Source organism: Prunus mume, linkage group LG3 (genome assembly GCF_029339155.1).
Source record: "Prunus mume cultivar Tortuosa linkage group LG3, ASM2933915v1, whole genome shotgun sequence".
In the NCBI taxonomy this organism is placed as follows: Eukaryota; Viridiplantae; Streptophyta; class Magnoliopsida; order Rosales; family Rosaceae; genus Prunus; species Prunus mume.
Window position 1 is genome coordinate 11,527,149 of NC_142700.1, and position 27,492 is coordinate 11,554,640.

The 27,492-nt window shown below is 36.5% G+C and overlaps 5 protein-coding genes and 1 long non-coding RNA gene across 8 annotated transcripts; 4 read left to right on the forward strand and 2 right to left on the reverse strand.

Annotated features, from left to right (window-relative positions):
* Positions 1–1,440: 1,440 nt before the first annotated feature.
* MSRB1 (methionine sulfoxide reductase B 1) lies at positions 1,441–3,715 on the reverse strand. The gene is made up of 5 exons (XM_008228139.2): positions 3,457–3,715; positions 3,084–3,195; positions 2,164–2,229; positions 1,871–2,068; positions 1,441–1,765 (listed from the first exon to the last, which is right to left on the reverse strand). Exons 1-5 carry the CDS (start codon positions 3,647–3,649, stop codon positions 1,738–1,740), a joined length of 597 nt encoding a protein of 198 aa, XP_008226361.2. The 5' UTR covers positions 3,650–3,715; the 3' UTR covers positions 1,441–1,737.
* Positions 3,716–3,983: 268 nt separating this feature from the next.
* On the forward strand, positions 3,984–7,335 carry LOC103325947 (pfkB-like carbohydrate kinase family protein). 2 transcript variants are annotated; one of them, XM_008228138.3, is made up of 4 exons: positions 3,998–4,833; positions 6,284–6,469; positions 6,824–7,019; positions 7,108–7,335. In XM_008228138.3, the coding sequence occupies exons 1-4, from the start codon at positions 4,162–4,164 to the stop codon at positions 7,197–7,199; spliced, it is 1,146 nt and encodes a 381-aa protein (XP_008226360.2). In that variant the 5' UTR covers positions 3,998–4,161; the 3' UTR covers positions 7,200–7,335. The 2 variants fall into 2 exon arrangements, with proteins under 2 accessions (XP_088903893.1, XP_008226360.2); XM_089047767.1 differs by lacking the exons at positions 6,824–7,019; positions 7,108–7,335 and adding an exon at positions 6,604–6,817 and having other exon boundaries at positions 3,984–4,833.
* A 1,136-nt stretch (positions 7,336–8,471) lies between these two features.
* Positions 8,472–12,157, forward strand: LOC103325946 (asparagine--tRNA ligase, cytoplasmic 1-like). Of its 2 annotated transcripts, none has more exons than XM_089047765.1 (7): positions 8,472–8,717; positions 9,007–9,549; positions 10,168–10,758; positions 10,942–11,198; positions 11,289–11,418; positions 11,525–11,583; positions 11,806–12,157. In XM_089047765.1, the coding sequence occupies exons 2-7, from the start codon at positions 9,070–9,072 to the stop codon at positions 11,987–11,989; spliced, it is 1,701 nt and encodes a 566-aa protein (XP_088903891.1). In that variant the 5' UTR covers positions 8,472–8,717; positions 9,007–9,069; the 3' UTR covers positions 11,990–12,157. The 2 variants fall into 2 exon arrangements, with proteins under 2 accessions (XP_088903891.1, XP_088903892.1); XM_089047766.1 differs by having other exon boundaries at positions 9,050–9,549.
* A 1,264-nt stretch (positions 12,158–13,421) lies between these two features.
* LOC103325945 (uncharacterized) lies at positions 13,422–14,202 on the forward strand. The gene is made up of 3 exons (XR_016125127.1): positions 13,422–13,599; positions 13,725–13,783; positions 13,886–14,202. It is a non-coding gene; the product is annotated as an uncharacterized LOC103325945 (long non-coding RNA).
* Positions 14,203–19,141: 4,939 nt separating this feature from the next.
* MPK19 (MAP kinase 19) lies at positions 19,142–24,180 on the forward strand. The gene is made up of 10 exons (XM_008228132.2): positions 19,142–19,649; positions 20,449–20,857; positions 21,088–21,215; positions 21,326–21,385; positions 21,898–22,047; positions 22,179–22,334; positions 22,486–22,697; positions 22,789–22,890; positions 23,034–23,194; positions 23,582–24,180. Exons 1-10 carry the CDS (start codon positions 19,626–19,628, stop codon positions 24,007–24,009), a joined length of 1,830 nt encoding a protein of 609 aa, XP_008226354.1. The 5' UTR covers positions 19,142–19,625; the 3' UTR covers positions 24,010–24,180.
* A 70-nt stretch (positions 24,181–24,250) lies between these two features.
* Positions 24,251–26,711, reverse strand: LOC103325943 (protein SRG1-like). Its single transcript, XM_089048115.1, has 4 exons — positions 26,286–26,711; positions 25,484–25,731; positions 24,734–25,058; positions 24,251–24,629 (listed from the first exon to the last, which is right to left on the reverse strand). The coding sequence occupies exons 1-4, from the start codon at positions 26,550–26,552 to the stop codon at positions 24,381–24,383; spliced, it is 1,089 nt and encodes a 362-aa protein (XP_088904241.1). The 5' UTR covers positions 26,553–26,711; the 3' UTR covers positions 24,251–24,380.
* Between the last annotated feature and the right edge of the window lie 781 nt (positions 26,712–27,492).

Below are 27,492 nucleotides of genomic sequence, written 5' to 3' on the forward strand. Positions count from 1 at the left end.
TTAATAAATTCCGCTCTTAAATTACCAAACAAGGGAATTGTCAATTTCTCCCTTTAAATTCATTAGCTTAAGATTAGGCTACTAGGAGAATTTGATTCCTTCAATATAACAAGAAAAAGACTACTGGAAAATTTGTTTTCAAATACTAAAGTTATGAAACAAATGTGTTAAGCACCTAGACTTTCTTTTGTTTTGTTTTTTTTGGTTTAATTACAGTACACGCAACGCAAGTCTTCTCGAACTTATTTATTTTATTTCTTAATCCCATCATTTTATTAAAAATATAATATTTTTATTAATTTATTTTATTTCTTAATCCAATCATTTTATTTAAAAAAAATAGAGTTTTTTCAATGAATCAATTAAGAAATGAAAATTACAAGAAAGATACATAGAATAAAGCAAAGTAGAAAGCATTCCTCTTCCTATTTGCCTTTCCTTCTTCTCGCCAGCATTGAACTTTCATGTCAAGAAAGAGGTGCCTGATCATCGAGCTACCTCATAGAAAGAGTACTTATATAAAAAAAGACAATACTTCTCTCCTTACGGGTAAGGAGAAACTCCTCCTTACCTAATAATGTGGCTTAACTACGAATTGACATATGTACTCTCTTTTTTAAGTCTCAAAAGTGTTTTTTCCTTTTATTTCATTAGTAAAACTAATTTATTTTTTTATTTCATACCTCAGTTAAATTTGAAGTCTTTTGTGGACTTTTCTAACTCCTCTCCAACAGTTCACCTTAAGCCAAATTGCTATTGACAATGTCGGTAGGCATAGTTTCTTCATGGAGTTGTATCTTTTTAAAGGATATAGACATTTTTGAATCACGCCAACTTTGAGTTGTAGAGACCGTAGAATCTAAATATATAAAGCAAAATGCAAAAAATGGTGAAACATTCAAAATACCAAAAAATGCAAGTGATTAATTCAAACATTAATAATTGAAATTATTAATTAAATGAGGATAATATGGTAAATTCACATTTTTTTACCTTAAAAAAATTAAAATTAAAAACAAAATCAGATAATAGGTCCTACTTTTATAGAACATAACTACCCATGTTATCTTTTCTTAATTCTAAAAATAAAATAAAAAATAAAACCAATTGGCACATGCATGAACATGTGCCAAGGGGCTAGTAAGAAATTAAAGTACATCTATAATGTCTCATTGCCTAATTATAAAAAACTAAAGAGGTTATTTGTGGGATAGATGAAAGGGAAAAAAAATCAGTTATGAATGATAAAAGAGAAGAAACAAAAATATTTTTTAGTGAAAAAAAAGTACACATGTTAGTTTGTGGTTGAGCCACATCACTAAGGAGGAGTTCCTCCTTATGGATAAGGTAAGGAGGAGTTTCTCCTTATGGTTAAAGGAGGGAAGTAGTGTCCTCTTAAAAATGGAGAGCAAACTGAACAGTTTCGTAGAGGTGTTAGTGTAGTTTGCAAGGGGAAGCCCCAAAATGTTGATAGTAAAAGAAGCATATTCCGCCAATATCCTGCTATCTAATCTATACATGAGATATTAATATTAAGATGTATATTTTGCCTTAGGAATTGCCCATATACACTTTAGGTCCTCATAAACATGGCTAACATATTCTTTTTCATGAAGAAACATGGCTAACAATTTGAATTTGTGAGTTCATGAAACAGTTCTGTCCCCGTCTGTAACTGACTGGCAATCGTCCGGTGAGCCGGCACAAAAGAGTCACCCTCTTGCGAGATTTTGCTTCCTACACTGGTTTTAGTTTCAGAGAGGCACTGCAGGGGTAGTTTCTTGTCATAACAAGTCCATTCTAAAAGCTCAATATATGGGGAGAAAGGGCAAGAAAAAAAGGTAAAGAAAAAGGGGAACCGATGACTTACCTGTTTATACAGTAACGCTTTCCCGTGGGTGGTGGTCCATCATCAAAGACATGGCCGAGATGAGCATCACATGCGGCACAAAGAACTTCCGTGCGAGGCATAATTATAATAGACAAGTCTAACTTGGACTTCACATTGTTTCCCATCGGCTGGTAATAAGATGGCCAACCGGTTCCACTATCAAATTTGGTAGATGATCTGAAGGTGAAAATATTTTTATCGATCGATGTTAAAAGAATGCGCAAGAGCATAATATTCAATGAAAACCCAAAATTAGCTAGAATAGTACTTACTCAAATAGAGGTGTGTCACAACATATGCAATGGTAAGTTCCTTGGGTTTTGGTATTCCAGTATTCCCTGAAGATTAAGATAAAAAGGCCAACATGAATAACAGATGAAATTTGATAAGAGGAATGCAAGTAGCTAACTGTCTCCATCAACATTGCTTGGTTGTGCTTATGTGGGAAGCAAGCATGGGAAGCATTTTTCATTCCACCACGTATTCAAGCTTGCAACTGGCAAAAAGATTTTTACGGGTGAGCAAGGCTCAAGGCTGAAAAGAGAAAAATCCATCCTTTATGCTGTATACTATGATACTATCCTGAGTACTCTTGTCCTCACCCTTTTCCTAAGTCAGAAGCCAGATTCCAACCCTATAAAACGCATAAAGAAACTTGCTCATGTTTGCCTCATGACATGGTTAGAAAGTCCTTCTGACTTATTATTATGCAAACAAAGCCAATTACTAGCCATTCTTCAATTGTTTGTAAAGAAAGGCTAGTAATTGTCTTTGTTTGGTCGGGCTTAGGCCCTCCTCCATTCGAGAAACCAAAAAAAATGGCTAGTAATTCTACTTCGGAGCTAGCGGAAAATGTGCATGCCACATAACTACAACGCATGAACTGCAAGAAAATTTTCCCACATCCTATATAGATATTTTCCTATTATACAAGATTCAAGGGGTATAAGATAGCAGAGACAACAAAGAACTAATCAGCATCCCTCTATTACCAAAGGCCTCTTTAGGTCTGAAGAGCCTAACATAACTTGCTAGATGAAAATTTTACTTTGAAACTTCCTAGTAGGTCCAAAAGCTCCCAAAAAATGAATAAAATTTCAAGTTCAAAATTTCAGATAACAAAGTTGGAAAGATAGTGGATCTTCTGCAATAACAAACATCAAATTCCAGATTAAAGAAGCATATAATATACCCAGTGAAAGCCCTCTCTGTTCCCTTTTGACGAGTGATGTAAAACTGTTCCTGGGTAAGCCGCTTCTTCCATTCTTGATCACTTACAGATTTATATTCAACCACACCTGTCTCTGCACATGACCAGTAAACAGAAACACAACATAAAAATTATGATAATGAAAGATTCTTTATCCTGCACATACATAAATGAAAATCCATTTCATGTGAGAAAATATTTGAACTTTTAACAGAATTGGGCATCACCCAACAACACAAGGACATTAAAAAACATATCTTTCTACAAAATCCTATATCAATTTTCAAAATGGAAAATAAATTCAGATTGACTTCTTCATTGGGTCACCATATATATACACCTAAATAGAAAATACCTTGAGAACTTCTGTCTGGTGAAGAAGCAGATGAACCCATTGCACGAACAGAGAAGCAGAGCCTCTTGGGTTTGGCCAAAGGTCGGGAATTCAATACAAAATTATTGGATTTCAAGCCAAAGACGAACTGAGTTTTCGAGGAAATGTAAGCTGCTGTTGCTGGTAAGCTCAAACTGCAACCAGAAGATGCCATTGACGACCTTGAAATTCAACTCTCTTATATAGCTTCAACGTTTTCCAACAACAATCGCAAATGGGCATAAAATCGTTAGCCGAGAATGATCTTCTGTTGTCGATATGAAACGAGGTATGGTAGTAGGTCAATGCTGGCCGTTCGATTAGTGTTTTGTTTCGGTGTTGATTTGAGATCGGCATTTTGATTCGACAGATCACGCAACTAACACTGGACTAGGATCAGCAGATTTGTGTTTCGGACACGTGGCTTTCGTTTACATGAATTTGGAGAAAGAGGCTCTCTGATGACCACGTTAGGACGTTTGGATTTTTTTAGATTTTACCTGACTCGTCCCAATTTTCATCTAATTTGCGGGAAGGGAGATACAAACTGGGGTGTAAAAAGCTGAAATCACTGTTGTTACCAACTCGCCAATCCATCTGCTAGAAAGTATTAGAATTTTCGATTAGTCCTAGAAAGCTAATTTCTGCGAGAGATAGAGAGAGAGAGAGAGACAGAGAGAGACAGCAATGAGTGCCATGAGAGCGGTAGCATTTTCACCATCAAATCAATGGTACGATAAAATCCAAACCCATTTCTCAAACCACCCAAACAGAGCAATCAACACAAACCCACATCTTCAATTCAACAACACCCAAAACCAATCCAATGGAAGAAACCTATTTCCCTGTTTCTCCACAGATGCATCAAAAACTCCAAACCCACCAACCCCTCTCACCATCACAAGCTCACCTCTTGTTGTAGTGGGCTCAGCCAATGCAGACATCTATGTGGAGATTGACAGGCTGCCCAAAGAAGGCGAGACCATTTCAGCCAAGAATGGCCAGACCCTGGCTGGTGGCAAAGGCGCCAACCAGGCTGCCTGTGGAGGCAAGCTTTCTTACCCAACGTACTTTGTGGGTCAGGTGGGTGAAGATGCCCATGGGAAGCTGATCACTGAGGCTCTGCAGAGTGGTGGGGTCCACCTTGATCACTTGAGTGCTGTTTCTGCTGCACCCACTGGGCATGCTGTGGTGATGTTGCAATCTGATGGGCAAAACTCCATCATCATTGTTGGTGGTGCCAACATGCACTGCTGGCCTGAGAAGCTTTCTGATGGGGATTTGGAGGTTGTGAGGAATGCTGGGATTGTTTTGCTTCAGAGGGAGATCCCAGAATCGGTCAACACTCAGGTTGCAAAGGTCAGGGCTTTTCTAATTTTTTAATTTTTAAATTCACTTTTGTTTATTTATTAAATAGTAATCAAATTGGATGTTACACTTTGGGTAATGATGAAATATGGTAAGCTTCTTGGAGATTGTTGTCTTCTGCTAGATTAGAATCACTTGCTCTAAAAATGACTTTGTGAAGTCTTTGATGATTTAGTTTTGATTTTACTTACAACAGGATTCGTTTTGTTGAAGGTGTTTCAACTTGAAATCTAAGAAAGTTTCATTTACTTTGTTACAGAATGGAAGATGATTGGCCATATGATAGAGGAATTGAAATTTGTGAAATTTATGTTGTTGGCATTTGTGATTATGTATGTTGGGTATTAGAAAGCTTTGAGCTTTCTTGGATCTAGGTAAAAGGGCTGATTGGCTACTGTATGCGTGAATCTGTGCAGTATTGATGTTTCTTTTAGGCTTTTTGTTCTGTTTTTCTGGCAAGACATTTCCTTCAGTTTGTTGATGAGAATGTGGCAGGAAGATCAAAGGTAGAGATATTGTGAGTTAAACTGAAGGAGTTTTAATAGTACATTTTTGAGTTGTGGATTTTTATGGAGTTTCCAAACTGGATGTGAACAACAAAAAACAGCATTAGCTTAACAGCACACTAGTTCTTTAGTAATCAACATAATAGCTTGATTGGTTTTGTGGGAGAAGGAAGCTCCATGTAGCTTCTGGAAGGCATTAGTTCAACCAACTTTGAGTTTGAAATTACAAGTGATGTCTTGCTCAGAATAGCTTTTTCAGACTAACTTATTGAATAGAACAAAACGCTCAGGAAGGTATACACTTATATTTTACTTGTCGCATGTGTGTGAATCTAATTAAATATTCTATGTTGTTTTTTGCCATGTGAAATTGAATGATTTAATAGTGACTTCTTAAACTGTATGTGACAATTATGACTTCTACAGAGCTGTAAACGATTAAATTGGTGTGAAGTGCTATTGATTTGGATATTTGAGTCTCGAATTGAGGTCTGTGCCTTGTAAACAACATAACACCATATAGGATCTCAGCAGGCATAAGGTAATTTGCTCAAGGATAATCAGTCATTTGCTTGATAATCTGTTTAATCATAGGATCTTTTTTTGGTTTAGTTCTGATCGGGACTTTAGTTGTCTTGTTGGCTTTACACCATACCTTCCACTGATTACCATTTTGTGTTAAAGTTGAATCCGATAGCAGACCACACTTAAGTCACTTAAAGTACATGGGGCAGTTGGTCTGTTCTTAGGCATCAAAGAGTGATCATATAGACCCTTAATTTTCATTGCCTATTTTTCACATAAAGTTTATTTATTATGAATTTCAACATTGTGTCCCTTTAAATAGTGGATAAAACTATAAACATTCTGATTCTATTTGTCTCTGTTATTGTTTGTAATTTCATGTATAGTCTGATATACCATTTTATATTTAGGCTGCCAAGAGTGCAGGCGTACCAGTCATTTTGGATGCTGGAGGAATGGATACACCAATCTCCCAGGAATTATTGAACTTTGTTGATATTTTGAGCCCAAATGAAACTGAGCTTGGTCGTTTGACAGGAATGCCGACTGAAAGCTTTGAACAGATTAGTCATGCTGTGGTGAAATTTCATAAAATGGTAAGTTTTGCTGCCAGAAGTCTTCAAAGCTTTAAACAGATAGTCATGCTTCTAGACTGCCATTTTCTATGACTTGAAGATTTTTGTTTTTGGTGTCTGAAACCTGAAGATTCATTATTAGTCATATCATCTAGATTTGGCATAAAAAGAACCGGGAAGGGAAATACTGTGCAGATATTGGAATCTGGTATTTTTATGACATTCTAACACTATTCCTATCAGCTTTCTTGTGTTGGCTCTTACGTTGTCATTTGGTTTTGATTTGGATGATGGTCTGTCATTTAAGCACAATTGGAAGGTGCTCGTATATCCAAGCTTGACTAAGCCGTAGTTTCATTCTATGTCTAATTTCAGGGTGTTAAGCAAGTCCTAGTGAAGCTTGGGTCCAAAGGGTCTGCTCTATTTGTAGAAGGTGAAGAACCAATTAAACAATCTGTCATCTCTGCTGCAAAAGTACTCGATACAACTGGAGCTGGTGATACGTTTACTGCCTCTTTTGCAGTGGCTCTTGTGGAGGGCAAGTCCAAAAGGGAGTGCTTGAGATTTGCGGGTATGGGCTGCATCAACCCTTATTCTATTTTGATTATGTTTCTTAAAACAATTTTGCTCATGATTTTTTCTGTTTTCATTTTTTCCAGCTGCGGCAGCTTCTCTTTGTGTTCAAGTGAAAGGAGCCATTCCTAGCATGCCAGAGAGAAAAACAGTTTTGAATCTTCTTCAGTCTCATTAAGGATAGCTTGTATCTAAGATAGGTACAATAAATTTTCAACATGCTTGATGGATGTTGCCTTTCAAAATGTATGCCTTTATAAACAGACCCAAAACTGCCAAACAAAGAAGCTTGCAGATGGCACACTTTGAAGTGACTCCTACAAGTCCAGAGGTTACTCCTAAAAGCGCAGAGATTACAAAAACCATTCATTTCAAGGCAAAGATTTTAGTCGGAGGATGCGGGAGCAATGTGGGATGTGAGAGAACGTTCAAACGTTGAACCATGACCGTTCGAACGTACTCACATCCCACATTAGAGAGTTCGTTGGAGGAATATATACTCACGTTCTATGCCATGCCCCTCTGGAGGAATATGTTATTCCCACAAACAAGTCCTATCAGCACCGAATATGAACAAAGTCGGAGCAACCAGAACCAGATATGGTTGAAAAAGAACCAAAAAAAAAAAAAAACTAGTAGAGCTATAAATGTCACAATTTGCTCATCCATTACACACCTAAGAAATAGACAGAAAAGTAGGTGTGGTAACACAAGATTAGCCAAAAATAAGAGAATACTCTTGCTTTTGGGCGGGAGTAGGATTATGATAGATGTAAGGTTCCATTTTTTGCAGTGTGACAAAAAAATTAACATTACAAATACACTCATATAATTTTTCAATGAAATAATGAAACATTTTTTTTAAAAGAGTAATGTTACACTTACCACATTTTTATCCCACATTTCTATACCATGATGTGGCATATCCATATCATATGCCACATCAATTAAATGAAAGAAATGTATTTTAATAAATAAAATTAGAAAAATAGAAACTATTATTTTAAATGATGTGGTATGTACACGTCAGTTGCCACATAATGTGATATGAAATTGTGGTATAAACATGTGGTAAGACTAGTATTATTCTTTTTAAAATACATTATATTTTATATTTTATAACCTAATTTCCTCCTTTATTATATCTGCTGATTTTATTACTTTGGCCCCTCAATTTCAATTTGTAGCCGAATTATAAGAAATTTAATTGAATCTATAAGGTGTTCTTAAAATCCTCTAATTTAAAATGATAAAACTAAGCCTAAAATTAACAAAATAGAAACTACGTAGATCAAAGTGGTAAATCAGCAAACTAAGGGATATTTACTCATCTTTCAAATTTGTATGTTCTTAATTTGGTGGACACGTGGCAAGTTCTAATTGGATGAGAATCCTACTCAGCGTAGGTGAAGTGGCAGGGTTTTTCGCATATAAGACAGGAAAACTCAGCGCACTCGTATCTTTCGCCGCCGCCTCCTCTTAGCTCTCCTTCACCCACTCTCTCTCAGCTCTGTCACTCAGTTTCTCTCTGTCTCTTTGCGTCGAAGACATACGCCACCGCACAGGCGCAAGGCGTACACCACTGGTGCGGCGTCACACCGCCTTAAGTCAAAGATTCCGTTCTCTGGCTCGCCGTGAGCTTAGTTAGTTATCTTCGTCTCGGCATCGCTTGCCCATCTCCGTTCTCTGCAATCGGGTAATTTTTCATCCGGATTTTTCACCTTCTTAATGTTGATTAATTTTGATATATAGCTTATGTATATGTAATTCGAGTTTATTTATATGAAGTGTGTGTGTGTGCGTGTGTGTGTGTGTGTGTGTGTGAATATGTTGTTGAGTGTGCGTGTCGTTGTGGGTCTCATTGATCTGTCCTCTGTTTACTGAAATTTTTATTGTTTTTGCTTTTTCCAGCGAAGTATTTAATTGAATCTGCAATGCTTAATTTAATTAAATCTGAATTTTTAATCTGGTTTAAATATTGACAGCTATTTCATAGAGAAGTTTTTGAATTCCGACTCTTTGCCTTAGGTTACAAGTTACAACACCTAATGGCTGACGATTTGACTGCGCAACTGGCCACAGCAACCTTAGACAACAATGCCTCCGTTCAAAGAGCGCAATTTTCTGATAGAGTCCCCATTAAATCCATCATTTTGCGGCCTGATGGAGGGTCCGGGTTAGCCGGGAAGCTAGCCCGGGTTGGTGGGTGGGTGAAGACTGGTCGGAAGGCCGACAAGGATGCATTTGCATTCCTGGAGCTGAATGATGGGTCATGCTCGGGCAACCTTCAGGTCATTGTGGAAGCAGACAAGGGTGACCTTGGGCAGCTTGTGCTGACTGGTACAAGCTTGGTCGTGGATGGCGTGCTTAAGCTTCCCCCAGATGGGAAAAGGCAGAAGGTGGAGCTTCGGGTCGAGAAGGTGATCCATGTTGGTCTGGTTGACCCATCGAAGTACCCCTTGCCCAAGACCAGGCTCCCCCTTGAGTTTTTGAGGGACTATGTTCATTTACGTTCCAGAACCAACACGGTAAGCTGTTTGCATTGACGTGAAACGTGCACAAGCTCATAAACTGTGCACACAGATATACCATGTGACTCTATATATATACTTTTTTGAATTTTGTTGTTATCAATGTGATTAAACTCTATATGCTGTACATTTATTTATTAGAAACATGATCAACATTTGTATGATTAAGGTAACTCCATATGCTATACATTCAGTGGTGCTTTAGTTTATTCACATTATAGGGACATTACGTTCTTGTTTGGCTGATTGGAAGCAGCTGTTTCTTAGGAGCGTAAATAATGCTTTGATTTTGGACAGATGTTAGAAAGTGCATTTTTTTCCATTGTAGCTTAGTCCTTACTGATGTGATGCTGATTGGACAGCTTGTCCACCCTGGTTCTACTTTCTTGTTTTGGTATTAATAAAACTCTGTTTTCTTATAGAACAAATAAATGAAATTTAAATTTAATGGTTGATTGAACATGAAACTGGTTTTTGACTGAGATGTTAAAGAGCAGTTGTTGATGATAATATGTTGCCTCCAAGGCCTTTTTCTAATTTCACTTTTTTATAGGACCTTTTACGCTTTTAATAATTAGTGTTTGATTATCGTGTATCTTGTGTATCCACTTTCAGATTTCTGCAGTCCTTAGAATCAGAGATGCCCTGGCATATGCAACCCACACATTTTTCCACAATCATGGATTTCGTTACGTTCAGACTCCAATTATCACCACCAGTGATTGTGAGGGTGCTGGTGAGATGTTTCAAGTCACTACCTTGATTAATGAAGCTGAAAAGTTGGAAAAGGATCTTATTGAGAACCCTCCTCCATCAGAAGCAGACATTGAAGCTGCCAAGCTTATTATCAAGGAGAGAGGAAGTGATGTTGCTCAGCTCAAGTCTGCTAAAGCAAGTAAGCAGGAAATTGGTGCTGCTGTGGTTGAGCTTCAAAAGGCAAAGGATAATGTCGTGAAACTGGAGGAGAGATCCAAGCTTCAACCTGGTATCCCTCGTAAGGATGGGAAGATTGATTACACCCAAGATTTCTTTGGCCGTCAAGCCTTTTTGACTGTTTCTGGACAACTACAAGTCGAATCTTATGCATGTTCTCTTAGTACTGTCTATACATTTGGGCCAACTTTTCGAGCTGAGAACTCACATACTTCGAGGCATTTGGCAGAATTCTGGATGGTGGAGCCTGAAATAGCATTTGCAGAGCTTGAGGTATGTGAAGCTTAAATCTAGTGTAGTCTTCAATATACATTTTGGATTTTAGTGTTTATTTTTAATCTCATTGTCCATGGAAACGTAGAAGCTGCCCCTTCCTAAACTTTTTGTTGTCCATGAATTTTCACATCTGAATCTTATTTTCCATGCAGAAGTCTTACAGTTTGTGTATTCGTGCAGGATGATATGAACTGTGCAGAGGCGTATGTGAAATATCTATGTCAGTCGTTACTTGACAATTGCAGGGAAGACATGGAATTTATGGCTGACAAAATTGATAAAAGTTGCATTGATCGTCTAACAATGGTCGCTAAAACACCCTTTGTTCGGATAACTTATACAGAAGCAGTGGAGCTGCTAACTGAGGCTGTAAAAAATGGTAAGAAGTTTGAGAACCATGTAGAGTGGGGGATTGATTTGGCATCTGAGCATGAAAGGTATTCCCATAGCGTTAATTCTGCTGGTTTGTCTTATTACAGCTTCTGATTAAATTTAGCGTACCAATTTATTGCTTTGCTTTTGTGCAGATACTTGACGGAGGTGAGATTTCAGAAGCCTGTTATTGTTTATAATTACCCTAAAGGGATCAAAGCATTCTACATGAGGCTCAATGATGATTCAAAGACAGTGGCTGCCATGGATGTCCTGGTACCAAAGGTGGGCATTATACTCTTAACATTTATATCATCAAGTTCAGTGCTCTGTTGTATACTTTAGCAGTGTGTATAATTTGTGTGCCGTTTATGCTATTCTTATATTTCAGGTGGGAGAGTTGATAGGGGGGAGCCAAAGGGAAGAGCGTTATGATGTTATAGTGAGCAGGTATGAGAACTGTAGTGTGTGATTGATCACCCCAATGGTATCTTTTTTGTCCGTTTTAGTGATTTTTATCTGCTATTATTGTTATCATTTTCATTGGAGTACTCTTCTGCACAAGGTTTTTGATAGCAGTTGTTTTGCTCCTCTGCATCAATCGAGTAACGGATAGTTTGATATAGTATATTGACTTGACAAATGTATTGTTTGATGAATCTATTATTGCAGGATAAAGGAGATGGGTCTGCCCCTTGAGCCATATGAGTGGTACCTTGACTTGCGGCGCTATGGGACTGTAAAACATTGTGGTTTTGGTTTAGGCTTTGAACGAATGGTTCTCTTTGCGACCGGGATTGACAATATTAGAGATGTTATTCCATTCCCCAGATATCCTGGAAGAGCAGATCTTTGAATTAGTCCTCCATAATATGGATATATATATTCTGTCTCCATTTTGCCATTATCCAAGTATTATACGGTTACGGCTGATTATTTATTCCTAAGAACATAGAACAAAAGAATTGCTGTTTTGAAATTGTTTTTTGCTTCAAGAAGCAGCTCTGCGCTTTATTATCTGAAATTTCACTTTTAATTAGCATTGTAGTTGCTCGGCCAGGGTTTGCTGAGTTCCACAGTATGCCCAGTGGCAATTGTCTTCCCCCTTACTACTTTTACAGCTTTGATTTCGTCCCTGTTTGTTTATTGGGCACTTACCCTTTATCGTTCAAATGCCCCAGTTAGTTTCCTTTCCATCAGAAAAATAAAACACGAAGCCCCTTTTGGTGGGTTGGTTTGCACTGGCTAGGATGAGTTTTGAAGCATTGGACTGGATTGACTTGGATTTTAAGTCCAGTACCTATTTAATTTTGCATCAAACAGCAGACTGGAATTGAGTTCAAATTTTTATTTTATTTTTTATTTTCTCAACAAGAATAAGATGCAAATTCCTAACTTTTTGCCTCAAATTGAAGGAAAACCCCAACTTTGTGCAAGAATTAAACCAAAAACTCAAACTCAAACTCATATTAAGATCTAACCAATGATTAGTTTCCAATCTCAGGTCACGAAAAAAAAAAAAAGAACATTTAAACAAAAAAAACACATCATTCGACATCTAACCCAAAAAATCAAGACAACAATCATCAATAAACTAAAAAACAAAGATTCCCGAAATCTGAAGCTTGTTTGAGTAAGGAGAGAGAACAGAAGAGAGGATAGAGGAGAAGAAGGCAATCCAAAGATGACGAAGAAGGCCTCTTATGCTAATGATAAAAAAGAAATGGAAAATATCATTGTTGATTATTTTAAGACTCTTTTTGCTGTTCAAACAATGAGGTACTCTAAGATCCATATCCAGTCCGTTGTGCATTTAAAGTGCACCAAACAACAAACTGGACTCATGTTCATTTTAATTGAATATATCCAATCCAATCCAGCTCACCAAACATGATCGAAAGGTCTAGTCTATTGGCAAATTTCTAATTCATTCACCAGAAAAAAGAAATTATACATGATTCGTCATTTTTCGTCATATATATGTCCACTGTTCTTATTCAATTTAAAAATCTCTCCACTTACACAATGAGCGTGTGTGAGACGGTATTATCACAAAATGTTATTAATTCAAATATTATAATACGAGTAAAAAATGACAGGAACACTGAAAAATTACTCATCACTTAATTCATTCATTTGGTCCAGCATTTAACTCAAACTCATGATGTATTATATTATGACTGCATGCACTTGATCATCTCCCAACTGTACACCGATCCCTCACTAAAAAGACAGTAGTCAAATACATGTCTACCTGTCCGATATCTTCTTTTTCCCTTCATTGCATTAAGCCTTCTCCCTCTCTCTCTCTCTCTCTCTCTCTCTCTCTCTCTCTCTCTCTCTCTCTCTCTCTCTCTCATGATTGCTACTAATGAGACACTATGAACTTTTACTCAATTTTTCTTTTAATCCTAGTCTGCCATGATCTCTTACCTTACTCAAGTTTGGCCACAAGAAAACTGCAAGGTATCTCTCTCTCTCTCTCTCTCTCTCTCTCTCTCTCTCTCTCTGTGTCATACACAAACAAAAAATATATACAATGATTCTAATGATCTCTACTTGACATATGCGTCTATATGTGTGTGCTTTAGATGTGGAGGAGACAAATAAAGTGAGAAAATCATCATCAAATGATGATTTCCAGGACAAGGTGAGGTGATCATATATTCGTATGCTTTACAAATCAATGAATTACGATATGTTTCTCTTATTTTATTTCCTGATGATATTTTTGATTTCATAATCTCAACAGCAGTCATTGTTTGAAGAAGCCACCGATCATGTCCAAAGGAAAGTGTTGCACGAAGTACATTCAGGACCAAATCCCATCGGTAATTCTATTCCTCATCAGCAGAAGGCCAACACATCATTACGAAAAACTCCCTAGTCTCTTCTTTCCATTGCTATACCATGTTCCCAATGATTACAGGAGCAATTAAGCTATATTTGCAAATTTTCTATTATATGCTAATAAACATGATTAAATTTTTTTATAGCTAGCTAGTACAATTAATACATAACAAAAATGATTAATTATCTTCTTAAATAATACATATTCTTGTGGTTCAATCATTCTCATCATATTTTGATTTGGGTTTATTATTTGATTACCTTCTTTCCATGCTTTATTGGTTCTGGCTTTACAATAAGTTAAGTAGTAAATGTTTGACTTTTGAGTAAATTGTTTGTTTTTTTTTGGGCTTATAAGATATAATTAAAGATATATGTACTGTACAGACATGGACTTAGCCAAGTCGGTTAGAATAGATATTTTTCCCATTCTGCATCCGAGTTCGAATCCCCCTATTCATAGTTTAGATTAGATTAAAGTAGATACCATTTGTATAAAATATATATATATATATGTACTGTTTTTCTCAAAACTCAAGTAGTTAAACTCATTCAACTCATCATAAAGATTTCCATTCACTCACATAACATAACATAACATGTCCTCACACACAGCTCTTCCCACGTGCAGCAGAACAGATTATATATCAAGGTACGTACATTTGTCTACGCATTAATCTAAAAAGTAGTGAGGATATGGAAAAATTAAAGCAAACATTTTACTTTAGGCTTTTCTACCAAAAGCAAAAAAATGTAGTCTATATTTAATAAGAAAATAGGCAGGAAAAGAAAAGATTAGACTTGAAATCTTCCAAAATAGGGTCTGAGTTCAAATCACAACACTTTTGGCACTGTATCATGTCACTTTTTAACAATTCAAAAAAATTGATAGACAATGAAAAAAAAAAAAGCTGTTCCTATCCGTCCGATGAAAAGAAAAATGCACTAATGGAGTAGTGAGTAGATGACCAAGGGGCCTGATTTATTTTCTTTAAGATAGTCGAGGGTTAAAGGGAGGTAAAAGACCATACCGGTGGTAGTTGGGTGCCATGAATAAGTCTTTCTAGTTCAAGATTGTGGTCTGCTTTGGCATTAGTGGTGAGAGTAGCCAATCCCTTCATCATGTGAGCCGAAAAATAAATAGGTCGACACCAGAGAAGAGAAGTGAAAGACTTAAACTCCACGTCCCTTTCATGCCTTCTCTTCGTCATGTTCATGGTATGGAGGTATGTGAATTATTGGGAATCTTTTTGCAAACGAAGATTAGGTAAAAATTGATTGATTGATTGGCAAAATCTTTTCAGATGTTCTCGAAAATTAGTGTTGAAATTGCTAAAGATTTTCTTGGTCTAATCATCTTTTAAAAGTGAAAAAATGTTGAATATGAAAAGCATGATTGTACAATTATATCAAAAAAGCAAAATATTCTGTTTGTTTCTGTTCCCTTTTGGAAAAAAAGTTTTAGGGTGATTTGAAGAAACGACATCAAACCTGCGTCCACAGAGCAATGCTTGACCAAGTCCCGACTTCAAATTTCTATATCTCAAACAAGGCTATGGTTATCTGGTCATGACATCTAGACATTTCTTACACTTTTTCAAAATTATATACTCTCTTCATAGTATTGCATTGTGGAAGGACAAATTCCTGATACAAAAATTACTACAAGAGATTAAGGGGGAAAAAAAAAGGCGTGGCAAGACCACTTACATTACGATTAGTGAGAGTACGTAGGACGGTCATACTGTCACGTGATGTTATTAATATGTCGTGGATAATAGATTTAGAATTATAATTTAAGATTATAACGCTATTAATAACTTGAAGTCTAGGCTATTAATACGTTTCTTGAAAATTCTATTTGAACACATTTGATTTTCTTGTACTTAATGTTCATTTTGAGCAAGGATTTATATAGAGTCTAAGTTTATCTTGTTTTTACAATAGTAGACCCAAAAAATTGAGATATTTGGCGCAACGAAGTCTTCAATTCCCCAATCCCAAACATATTGTGGAAAAAAAAAAGTATGGGCCAGAAAAATGATGTTATATCTTCAACAGAAACCTTTGAATGTTTGATGCCATCTAACTTATTGGGCTCCATTCCATTGGCAAGCAAGTTTTTCCTTTGAATGTTTTTTTTTTTGAACGAATTCCTTTGAATGCTTAAATTGTTTCTCTTTTGTCAGCTACTGTGTGCATAATTTGTCCACGTTGTTGTGTTTTGTGCACAAATGTCCCAATGTGTAAATACATATATGCAAGGGCGGAACATAAATTTTTCGACTGATTGACTAGCTAAAGTTACTAGCTTAAAATCTAATGATTTTTTTATTAACAATTTTTATAGTTTTTCTAGAAATAAAAGTATATATTAAATCATATAAATCACACTAGTTGTAAACACAAGAAAAAAAAATAGAATTAGAGCCATATTATTCACGAAAGGGTGAATTTTATTATAAAAATGTTTCTCTTTTGGAGATACGTTAATGGAAAATGATTAAAATTGATGTTTGGGACAAACTTTGACACTAAATACAAATGTGGAAGACCTTTGACTATGCCTATTGATGTGGTAGAATGTGCAATTGTATATTATTTATTTTTTTATAATTAAAATATTAAGCTATATATGTTTAATTATTTTTTTCCCCAAAACCTTCCTTAGGCCACAGCCCTTGGGCTAGTTCCACCCCTGTATATACGGGGGATCGACCTCCAACAGTTAGCCCACGCTCCTTTAAGTGGGTTGATTATATGTCCAACTGAACCTACCAAAACAACCCACAGATAATTTAGAAAGCTAGCTTTGTATCAAAATAATTCCATGAGAGAGAGAGAGAGAGAGAGAGAGAGAGAGAGTATGACAATACTAATTTCTGGGGTGTGTAAAGGTTCAAAATACAAACAGCAATGCATGAGCAAACGCGTGGTCCAGGAAACTCTTGTTGCAACAGCAATGCATGCATGCATGGTTGCAAAATTGTGGCTACTATCATTTTAGCGGCCAACCTGATAAAGATTGTGCTGTGCTGTTGGTTTGGTGACCTTAATCTTCCAGCAAAATATAGGGTTTGACAACAACTAGTGGTGGAAGTGGACTGTGGAACACTCAAAGCAGTGACATGTTAGCCAAGGCAAATTGATTGGTACTTGTTAGAGTGGGACAAAAATAACAGTATATATCTTCATATCCGGATTTGATTACGAAATAATTGTAATACACTTTGCCGCGTTTTGAAATTGATTAGAGGCAAAGAAGGATAACACCACATCAAGGTTCGGTCTCCTCCATTATGACTAAGAAAACCCTTTGATACGACAAGTAATCTATCGATGCCATGACAGGGAGCCTTTGAGTTTGAGTGATGCAGATATTTTGGAGTGTTCATGTTGATTTTATTTAATGTCTTTTTTCTTAGCTTCGGTGTTGATATGATTTTATTGCGTCTCTTTTCTGTGTGTTCCACAATAAATTTGAAATGAATAATTCTTTTTTCACCCTTTTGAAAATGAAAAGTCTATACTTATCTTTGGACCTGGGATTATTGATCGAAAGACATTGACAGAATTATGATATGTACAAAGATATATATAATTGACACTGCTTACATATATATCTTAATGAATGTGTAGAATTTTCTTTGTCATATATTGCTCATGTAATTTCTTTTATATCTTTTTTATTCTATGGTCATTCTCCGTTAATCTAAAATTGATGCCAAGAAAATTATAAAATTTCAAGCTCATTACACACTTTGTGTGTGTGTGTGTGTGTATTTAAGTATAAGCAATTGGGGGAGCTGGGTTTACACAAATATTTATTGGGTGCCTGAGGCAATAGTGGATATCCACTCCTAGGCCCGGAGTAGCCATGGCCCTCATATGTTTTATCTCTCCACTATTATGTTATATATAACATATAAAACTAATACTAAACACCTTATAATTTAGGTTAAAATTCTCTCTAAAACAAACTAGACATGACTAAATTAGAAATATTTAGCTCTAGACATGTAACTATTGCATATTTAAGTGTTTTATATACTATTGTATTTTCTATTCTAGCCCCCCAAACTTCACAATTTTAGCTCCGCTCTTGTCTGGGGGTTTCGAACATCTGCCTACATGGATAGAGGTGGAATAGCTCAACCAACTGAGCTATGCCCAACAAGCACTCATTATTCTCAACATTAATACAATTGAGCTGCATAAAAAATAAATAAAGAAGAGGAACCCTTCAAATTTAAAATCACTCACTACCACATATACAATTCACAATTCTTTCCTTCAAAGTTCTATCTCAAGAGCACACTTGGACACTCATGCTTATGAGGAGGCGATTGCTCCTCCTGGTCATCAGAATGAAGATGTGCAAGTTTGGCAACGCATGTTCTCCTCTGTGTTGTAGCTGTTGACAACTTGACATGAAGATGTGCAAGTTTTGGCAGCACATATGTATGTGGTTTTGAGGTTTCGAGGTGTAGTTGTTGCAGTTGACATGTACAATGCTCCATCAAAGCTTCCAAGAGTCAATTAAAGGCCCAACTTTTCCTTTTCCTTTTTTTTTTGTTTGTCATTTCATTTTTGCTATCTTCAAAATCATAACTCCGACATAAAGAAACTAAAATATATACTCGAGAAATTCAAATTCTTTTATAAGGTTAAATTGTAAGATTACATTATTACAATAATAAGTACATGAAAAAAAAAAAGAAAAAAAGATTCCAAATCACTCCTCGTGCATCGTCATTTCAAATGTATTACATTTAGTTATTGCAAATTTAGTTTATTCTCAAACATCAAATTTAGTTCTTTCCTTCTTATGTATTGGATTTAATTATTTGGATTATGAGGAGTGCTACGCTGCCACGCTGGACGTGGGATCAATCGCTGACCGTAGATTTAAGTGTTCTTCAAATGCAATCTACGGTCAATAATGCCACTACCAATATTCCCTAGAATCCACAGTGGATAAGATGGAATTTCAATATTCTCTACGACTAAAAGACCAAAAGAGGCATGGTATTTAAAAGAACTACAAATACGGCCACTGACGTACACGCCAACAGTACCACCGCACCGGGTCTCCGTGCACAGTGTGTAAAAGAGTAATTGGACAAAAGTATAAAATTCCAATTATGGTGGATAAATAAAACAACCAAACCAATTATCAGATTAATCAAAAGAAGACGACGACCATCTCTCTCCTTCTCTCTCTCTCTCTTCCTCTCTCTTTGAATTCCCTTCGTTTCTCTCTGATCCGGCACCACCCTACTGGATCTCTTGTTCCCGAAGAGAGCCCAGGGTTTCCAATTTCAAAATTTGAAGACTCCTAGGGTTTGGATTCTCCGAAGTTTCTGGGGTTTCAAGTTTCAATTGTGTTGAAATTTTTGAATTTGGGGCTGCTCGTGGGGTAATTGGATCTGGGAAATTGGGAATTGAGGGAGGGGTGAGAGGAGGTTGGTGGCGTATGTGTTAGAAGGGATTTTGGGCTTGTCATTCGGAGTGGGTCTCGCTGGGGCAAATGTGGCTAGTTTAGTTTTCTTCTTCTTCTTAGTGCAAAGCTCTAATATTTATAATTCGTCGTTTTCTTTTGATTTAGAGTTTTGTTCAATTACTAGAGGAGCAAGAAGGACATGCATGCAGATCACCTAAAGAAGGTATCTTTCTCTCTCTCTCTCTCTATGTGGATTTTTTTTTGGGGTTCTTCAAGACCTGGGTTGGGGTAATCATCAACCATTTGGTTGCTGAGAAAATGTGTTTCTGGAGAATGAAAGATATTACACAAAATTTATGGGTTTATATTATTCTTTAATCTTTTTTACCTGAATTTTCATCCTATTGTTCATATTTGTAAGGTGACTAATAAACATCAGATTTGTTTTTTTAGTAACTTCAATAAGCAGAATAATTTAATTACTGAATGTGTTTTGAATATTCTGTTTGATGTGGTTTTGTACAGATTGAGTTTTTCTTTTGCTTTCTGTTTCTTTTGTGCTGGCTTTTCATTCAAAGCAAGGAATCTAGTCTCTAATATAATTGTTTGATACTCTACCATGGCATATTATTTTACTCTGTGCCCTTTTCTTCTAGCACCTGATTCTATTATATTATTCCATTACTTTTTTCAAGGGTCATTTGATTTTATGGTTTTCAAAATGGATGTCGCGGTTACTTTTCACGGACTCAGATATGGGAACAAGACCATGACCTGAGGAAGCAGGATTTGTCATAAAATTAGTTGATGTTTTGTGATCGATCTTGGGCTGTTTTCTTGTGGTCCATTAGAATTTGCTGGATTTGTGTTGCTTACACACTGTCTTTTATAAAACTTACTTTAAAATTTTGAAATTTGTTGATTGCCAAAAAAGGAAGTTGCAATTTGTTGCTTTTTAAAATTAGCGTGTATTAATATTTGCAAGCGCATTTTAAACTTATGTATTCTTTGGTATTTTTCAGGACCTGAAAGATATGGACTTTTTCACTGAATATGGGGATGCGAATAGATATAAGATTCTTGAAGTCATTGGGAAGGGAAGCTATGGGGTTGTTTGCGCGGCTATTGACACACATACTGGGGAGAAAGTTGCAATAAAGAAAATACATGATATATTTGAGCATATCTCTGATGCTATTAGGATTCTGCGTGAAGTTAAATTGCTTAGGCTTCTAAGACATCCTGATATTGTTGAAATTAAGCGCATCATGTTGCCACCGTCAAAGAGGGAGTTCAAAGATATTTATGTAGTTTTCGAGCTTATGGAGTCAGACCTTCACCAAGTTATCAAGGCTAATGATGATTTGACCCGCGAGCATCATCAATTTTTTCTTTACCAGATGTTACGTGCTTTGAAATACATGCATACAGGTGAGTCTCATTTATGCCCATTGTCCTTATATTTTATTTCTCCCATGAATTGTTTAAGCTCCTTAAATAATGTTTTGTCAGCAGAATTTATCCATAGTTGTGTTAATTCCTCAATGATAGATTTATACTTTTCTTATGTTTCCTTATATAAGGAAAGGGAAGCTAGTGGGGGTGGAATTTTTAGAATTAGTTCTGCACTATGACCTAAGCATAGGGTTTTTTGGTTGCAGCAAATGTATATCATCGAGATCTTAAGCCAAAAAATATACTGGCAAATGCAAATTGCAAGCTCAAAGTTTGTGATTTTGGATTAGCAAGAGTTGCCTTTAGTGATACCCCTACAACAATATTTTGGACAGTAAGTAATTTTCTAGCTTTAAATTTCCTTCAACATAATTTATTACTGGTATAATTTTCAAACCTGCTGATCAATTAATGTCATTGCTGCTTCTTTTGATACACTTACAGGACTATGTTGCTACAAGATGGTATAGAGCTCCAGAACTCTGTGGGTCATTCTTTTCCAAGGTATGAAATTTTTTCTACCATTAAGGGCTTATATTCAGAGGCAATGGTAAAAATAATTAGATCATGTTCCCTGCTTTTTTGGAGTTTAAACTTGATGTGGTTATGATGTTGATGGTTTGTTATTTGACATTTTTCTTAGGACAGCTCATTGTAGCATTGCCTAAGTAGTTGTATCTTGTACTCTTGATTCAAAATGAGTTTACTCTAATAGAAAAAAAAAATTGTTGGCAATTTAGAGCCAACTAAGTAATTGGAATTTTACTTGGCTCGTCGTAGTCGAGATCATGTATTTATTTATGTCTGGAATGTCTTCCGTGTGCTTTATAGTATGCAGTAATGCTAGATTATAATAATTCTTGTTCAGGGAGGACTATTGAATTCTCCTGGAAGTTGTATCTGTCATTCAGGTAATCGTGTCAGGTTATGCCCGTTTCTCTGGAGTGGTTTAAGTGCTTTGTGAACTTTCTGATTCTGGTTCAATGGCCTCATTTTTCTTTGCATCTTGTTTGCAGTACACACCTGCCATTGATATATGGAGTATTGGCTGCATCTTTGCTGAGGTATTGACAGGGAAACCATTGTTTCCTGGTAAAAGTGTTATTCATCAATTAGATTTGATCACTGATCTCCTTGGGACACCTAAGCTAGAGACTGTTTCTGGGGTAAGTGCCACTTATTCCTCTCTCTTCCCACTCTCTCTATAAATTTCTCTTTAACACACACACACACGCATTTTGGTCCATTTTGCTGTTCTTTCATAAGTTATTGACGCTATGGGCATTTATGCATTTAGGTTAGAAATGAGAAGGCAAGGAAGTACTTAACAGAAATGCGGAAAAAACCTCTTGTGCCGTTTACACAAAAATTTCCAAAGGCAGATCCTCTGGCACTCCGCCTATTGCAAAGGCTACTGGCGTTTGACCCGAAGGATCGACCAACTGCTGAAGAGGTTTGTGTTATGTCAAATTGAGTGCTTTTACCAAATGAAAGTTTCCTCATGATGCAACTAGCAATCACTATCAAGTAGATTTGTAGAGCTTCTTTCTTCTCTTTGTTTAATACAGTCGGACTAAAACCTTATCTCTTTGTTTGTTTTATAGGCACTAGCTGATCCTTACTTCAAAGGTCTAGCCAAAGTTGAGAGAGAACATTCTTGTCAGCCTATTTCAAAGCTGGAATTTGAGTTTGAAAGGCGAAGAGTCACAAAGGAAGACATTAGGGAACTAATTTACCGGGAAATACTAGAATACCATCCTCAGCTACTTAAGGACTACTTGAATGGAACTGAAGGCACTAGTTTTCTCTACCCGAGGTTCAAAATTTACTTCTTATCTATCCTATCTTTATGTTATGTGGATTTTTCTGTTCCCATCGATGATTTATAACATATTTATTGAATGCAGTGCTATAGGCCAATTCAGAAAGCAGTTTGCTTATCTTGAGGAAAACAGTGGGAAAAGTGGACCGGTTATTCCTCTAGCGAGGAAGCATGTCTCCCTTCCACGGTAGGCTATTTGCAAGATGATTTCATTGTATCTCAATATTGTAGTCTTTGCTTTCATCAAGAAAAGATGTTGACTTCGGAAGGTTTACTCTGATTTTTCAATATTCTTATGGATGTGTACCCAACCATATTTTTTGTTTGCAGATCCACCGTTCACTCGAGTACAATTCCCCCTAATGCACAGCCAAATTTGATCTCGTATGAGAACCGACAGGCAGAAGAGGCTTCTAGCAATTTTAGAGTAACAGATGCAATTTCTGGAAATGCATCAAAGGTTTTACGGCCTCCACCAAGGGTCCCAACAGGTACTACACTGCCTTTTTGTGAAGCCTTAGTTTTTCAATGTAATAATACCTAGTTATTTTTTTCATCTCTGATTATTTTAAGGAATGGGATTTAAATTAGAACTCGCAGAATTTATCATGATGAAGTAACGATTTATCAACAACCCAGAGTTGGTCTTGGTGCTTAGCCAATAATCAACGTTGCCTTTTTTTTTGTCCTTTGCCCCCCAAATGCCCTTACATTGACTACGCCTTATAAGTTGTGTGTTATGAATCTGACTTTCAGAAGCACAAATGACTTTTAAGTTTGCCTTTTGTTTGATCCACTAGCTTTTAATTAGTGCATCGTTCCCTTTTTTTTTTTCGGTTGCTCTAGTAGTGTTAATTAATTTTCCTTCCCATGCACAGCAAAACCTGGACGAGTTGTTGGACCAGTTCTTCCATATGAGAATGGCAGAAATATCAAGGAAACCTATGATCCGAGGACGTTCTACAGAAACGCAGTTCTTCCCCCTCAGTCTGTCTCTCCACACTGTTTCTTCAGAACTCATACTGCCAATCAAGACAAGTCCGGTTTGGAGATGCGGAGGGATGCATCACATGCTAAACTGCAACCCCAGCCAGAACAACGCAACTTAGCAGCAAAACCTGCTCCTGGCATGGCCATTGAAGTCAACACCAATCCATACTACCCACCACCCACGAAGGCAGATCACTTACATGTGATAGATTCAAAACTGCTGCAGGCGCAATCTCAGTTTGGTCCTGTTGGTGCTGCAGCCGTTGCTGTAGCTGCTCACAGGAATACAGGAACTGTGCAGTATGGATTGTCTTAGGTGGGTTTAAGTGGGGATTCAAGAGGGGTAAGAGTCCATGTTTAGATTTGAGGGGAGGGTGGAGTGATTGTATAATCCCACTATTTTTTTGGTTTATTTCCAATTGTGCCTTTTGTAATTAAGTGTACGCACTATTGGTTATTAATTAAAAAAAGGGTTTTCTTCTTTTAATCTTGGAGAGATTTTACACTGAACTGTCCTTATAAAGTTATAAGAGCAGGTGGCACTCGCTCAAATGGAGTTTGAGGTGATAATACAACGTTCTTATCATTTGATGAAAATTTATGACAACAGTAGTAAAACAATACTAATTATACAAGAATACACCTCTTTCTATTTCTTCAGAAAATTAAATGGAATTGAGTAATTTTCTAGTACTTTATCCTCAGCTCATCAAGAAAAGACTTTCCTTGAAGCTTACGTTTGAAAAAGGCTTTGAAATAATCTTCAACTCCCACCCTTGTATATGCTGCAGGTGTTTGCTCAGTGACCAAGCTAGGAACTGGACCAATTTCACCACCAAATCCCGGGTAGTAAAATGTAGCGATCGAGAGCCTTTCTTTCACAGAGTTAACTGTTGCCCGATGCTCAATGCTGCGATAAACACCATTTGTTTGAATCTGCCATGATCACAAAAAACAAAACAAAAATCATATAGTTGCAATATATAAAATTATTATGGTGAATGAAGCTTAGTTTTTGGATAGTTGTTAAAGATGATCACCTCTAAAATGTCTCCAACGTTAACAATAAAGGCATCTGGTAGTGGCTTAACAGGAACCCAAATCCCATCTTTCTTCACTTGGAGACCATCCATTTCATTGACTTGTAGGAGGATGGTGAGACCTACACTATCAGAATGAGGTGTCAAACCGATGACTTCCCCTGGATGAGGACATGGAGGGTAATAGTTCATCCTCATTGATTGCATTCCATCTTCATACAACTTGGTCATTTCCTTGTCTTCCATTTGTAAAGCAGTTTCCATTTGGGATAGGATAGTCATGGCTAGGTTCCTCAGCTCCAATGAGTAATCATCTAAGGTCTCTCTATATGTAAAAAATAACTTGGTTATCGAAATTCAGTCACCTACATATATATGCATAAATTCTATGTGCAGGATGTTCGGTCTTTAATCTTAAAGATTGAATTGGTCTATATGTGCATCAATATTGTTGGTGAAAATGTACCGATAACATGTCGGTAAATTTTGTTGACAACAATGATTTACGCACATTGTCGAGGCCATATTAATAGCTTGTGTTTATTATTAAAAGCCGGACGTCATGTATGTATCCATACTAAAAATAATGCCTAAGAAAATGAACAACTTAATTGGATCATTAAGTTGTATCGAGGTGGACCTATACATCATGGATTCAAGCGCATTCATATATATAATCATATTGCACAAAATCACAAACATATGGATATGCACACAAAGTAATATGATGAGATGATGAGAGGAGAGGACCTGAAAGGAGAAGGGAGGTTTGGGAACAGATGAGGCCTCCTTATTTGAACTGGAAGGGTGGTCAGGCAGAAAAGGTCAGCCCACTCGAGCTTTTGGTCTTCTGAAACTACAAAGGCTTGTCCAAAACCTTCCACTTCTCCTGGGGATTGCCAAAACTTTTTCTTCTCTTCCATGGGAAGGTTGAAGAAGTCTTGAACTTCTGTCTTTATTTTCTCCATCAAGGAAGAGCTCACTCCATGGTTTACCAACTGTAACATGCATATACTATGTTATGTTGTACACGGTTATTTGTTAAATGCCTAGTTAGTAATAAGTAAAAATACGTGCTTATTACATGTATAATTACACGATTAATTGCCTAAAATCGAATTTGTGAACTTGTTTTATTTATGTAACAATCGTCGCTCAGGACTTCTTCTAACAAAATGAAGATTTCACAATATAAAAAATATACCTCCCTTAAGAAAAAAAAACACACACACACACACACACACACAACCATGATACGCAGCGGCGGAGCCACTACTAGGTCTAGAGTGGAGCTCCCCAGATCTTATAATAAACATCTTATAGTTTAAGTTAAAATTCCCACTAAAACAAATTAACCCCTTGACGATACGCTTCTTCTTCTACGCTACTAATACTTGTACTTACTTTACCAATTTTGGCCCAACGTTACATATAACTTCTCATTGAAGTATAATATTGCTCCATCAATATAATATACTATCACAAGTGTGATGTAATTTTCAAATTAATTAATTCCTCAGGACAGTCCAAAGGAGTGAAAATCGGTGTGTACCTGAAAGAAACCCCACTCTTTGCAAGCAAAATGAAGCTTAGCTAACTCAGATTCAGAATCAATTGAGTCTTGAGACAGCAACTTGTGCATGTCAATGAGTGGTATTTCTGCATCAGAGTTGAGTATCACTTGATCTTGTTGGTGATGGTGATGATGAGGCTGTATGTATCTGGGTGGGATGGTGATTATAGGCTTCTTGGCCAATTCTTGAACACTAGGCACAATAAGAGAGCCACCGTACAAGCTCCTCGATGCCTTTTCTTCCATAGCTTTGCCAAAGCTAGCTAATTTGGCTGCTTAATCTGGATATTTTTTTATTTGCTTCACTCTCTTTTATATAATTTAAATTTTGGTTTTGTCCTTTTTTATTTTTTTATTTGCTAGACTCTCTCTCTTGCTCACCAATCACGATGATGGCGCCCCACCACCCCCCCACTCACCGCCCCCAAACCCCCAACCCCAAACGTTAAATATACATCAAGTCAGTTTTGTATTCTTGTCTGTTAAATATACGTTAAGTCAGTTTTGTATTCTTGTCTGGACTTGAACTAGTAGTTGGATGACCAATGGGCGGGGCAGCAATAATCTATGATTTAAGAGATTTGTGACCATTATTTTGAGGAAATTTTGGAATAATTTTGCACGCGCCGACACGTGAGTGTATAGATATAAAGATTAATTAGGATTTGTTTTAATTAACATGGGAGGTGGATTAGAATTTGAAATTTCTTTTAACATTAGGAAGGGAAATGTTACTGAAATAATTACTAATTTTAAATTAATTATAGTTAACCTTTAATTATATATTGTATACTAGAGGTTGTAGGTATCATCAAAGGTTTTACACCTCATTCTGATGGTATATGGTGATTATAGCAGTAGCTAACAAGCAGCATTCTAAGAAAATACGGTTGGTTAATTTCTTGGATTATGCTGACATCAATGGTCACAAATTCAGAAATTGAGAATAGTCGAAATTGATTTGTGCAAGTTATATGTACCACATAAAATATGCGTAGTATTTGACTCAACCAGACAAATCAAAAATCAAGTTGTATCGGAAAAGCTACTCCAATCAAGTCTCGTCTATTTTTTCTTTTTTTTTTCATAGAGACAAATATTGATAATTATTTCATCAAAACTTGTTACAATACATTTTTAGCCAAAGCATCACAAATGATATCGGGAGAGTCCTCATATCATGTAG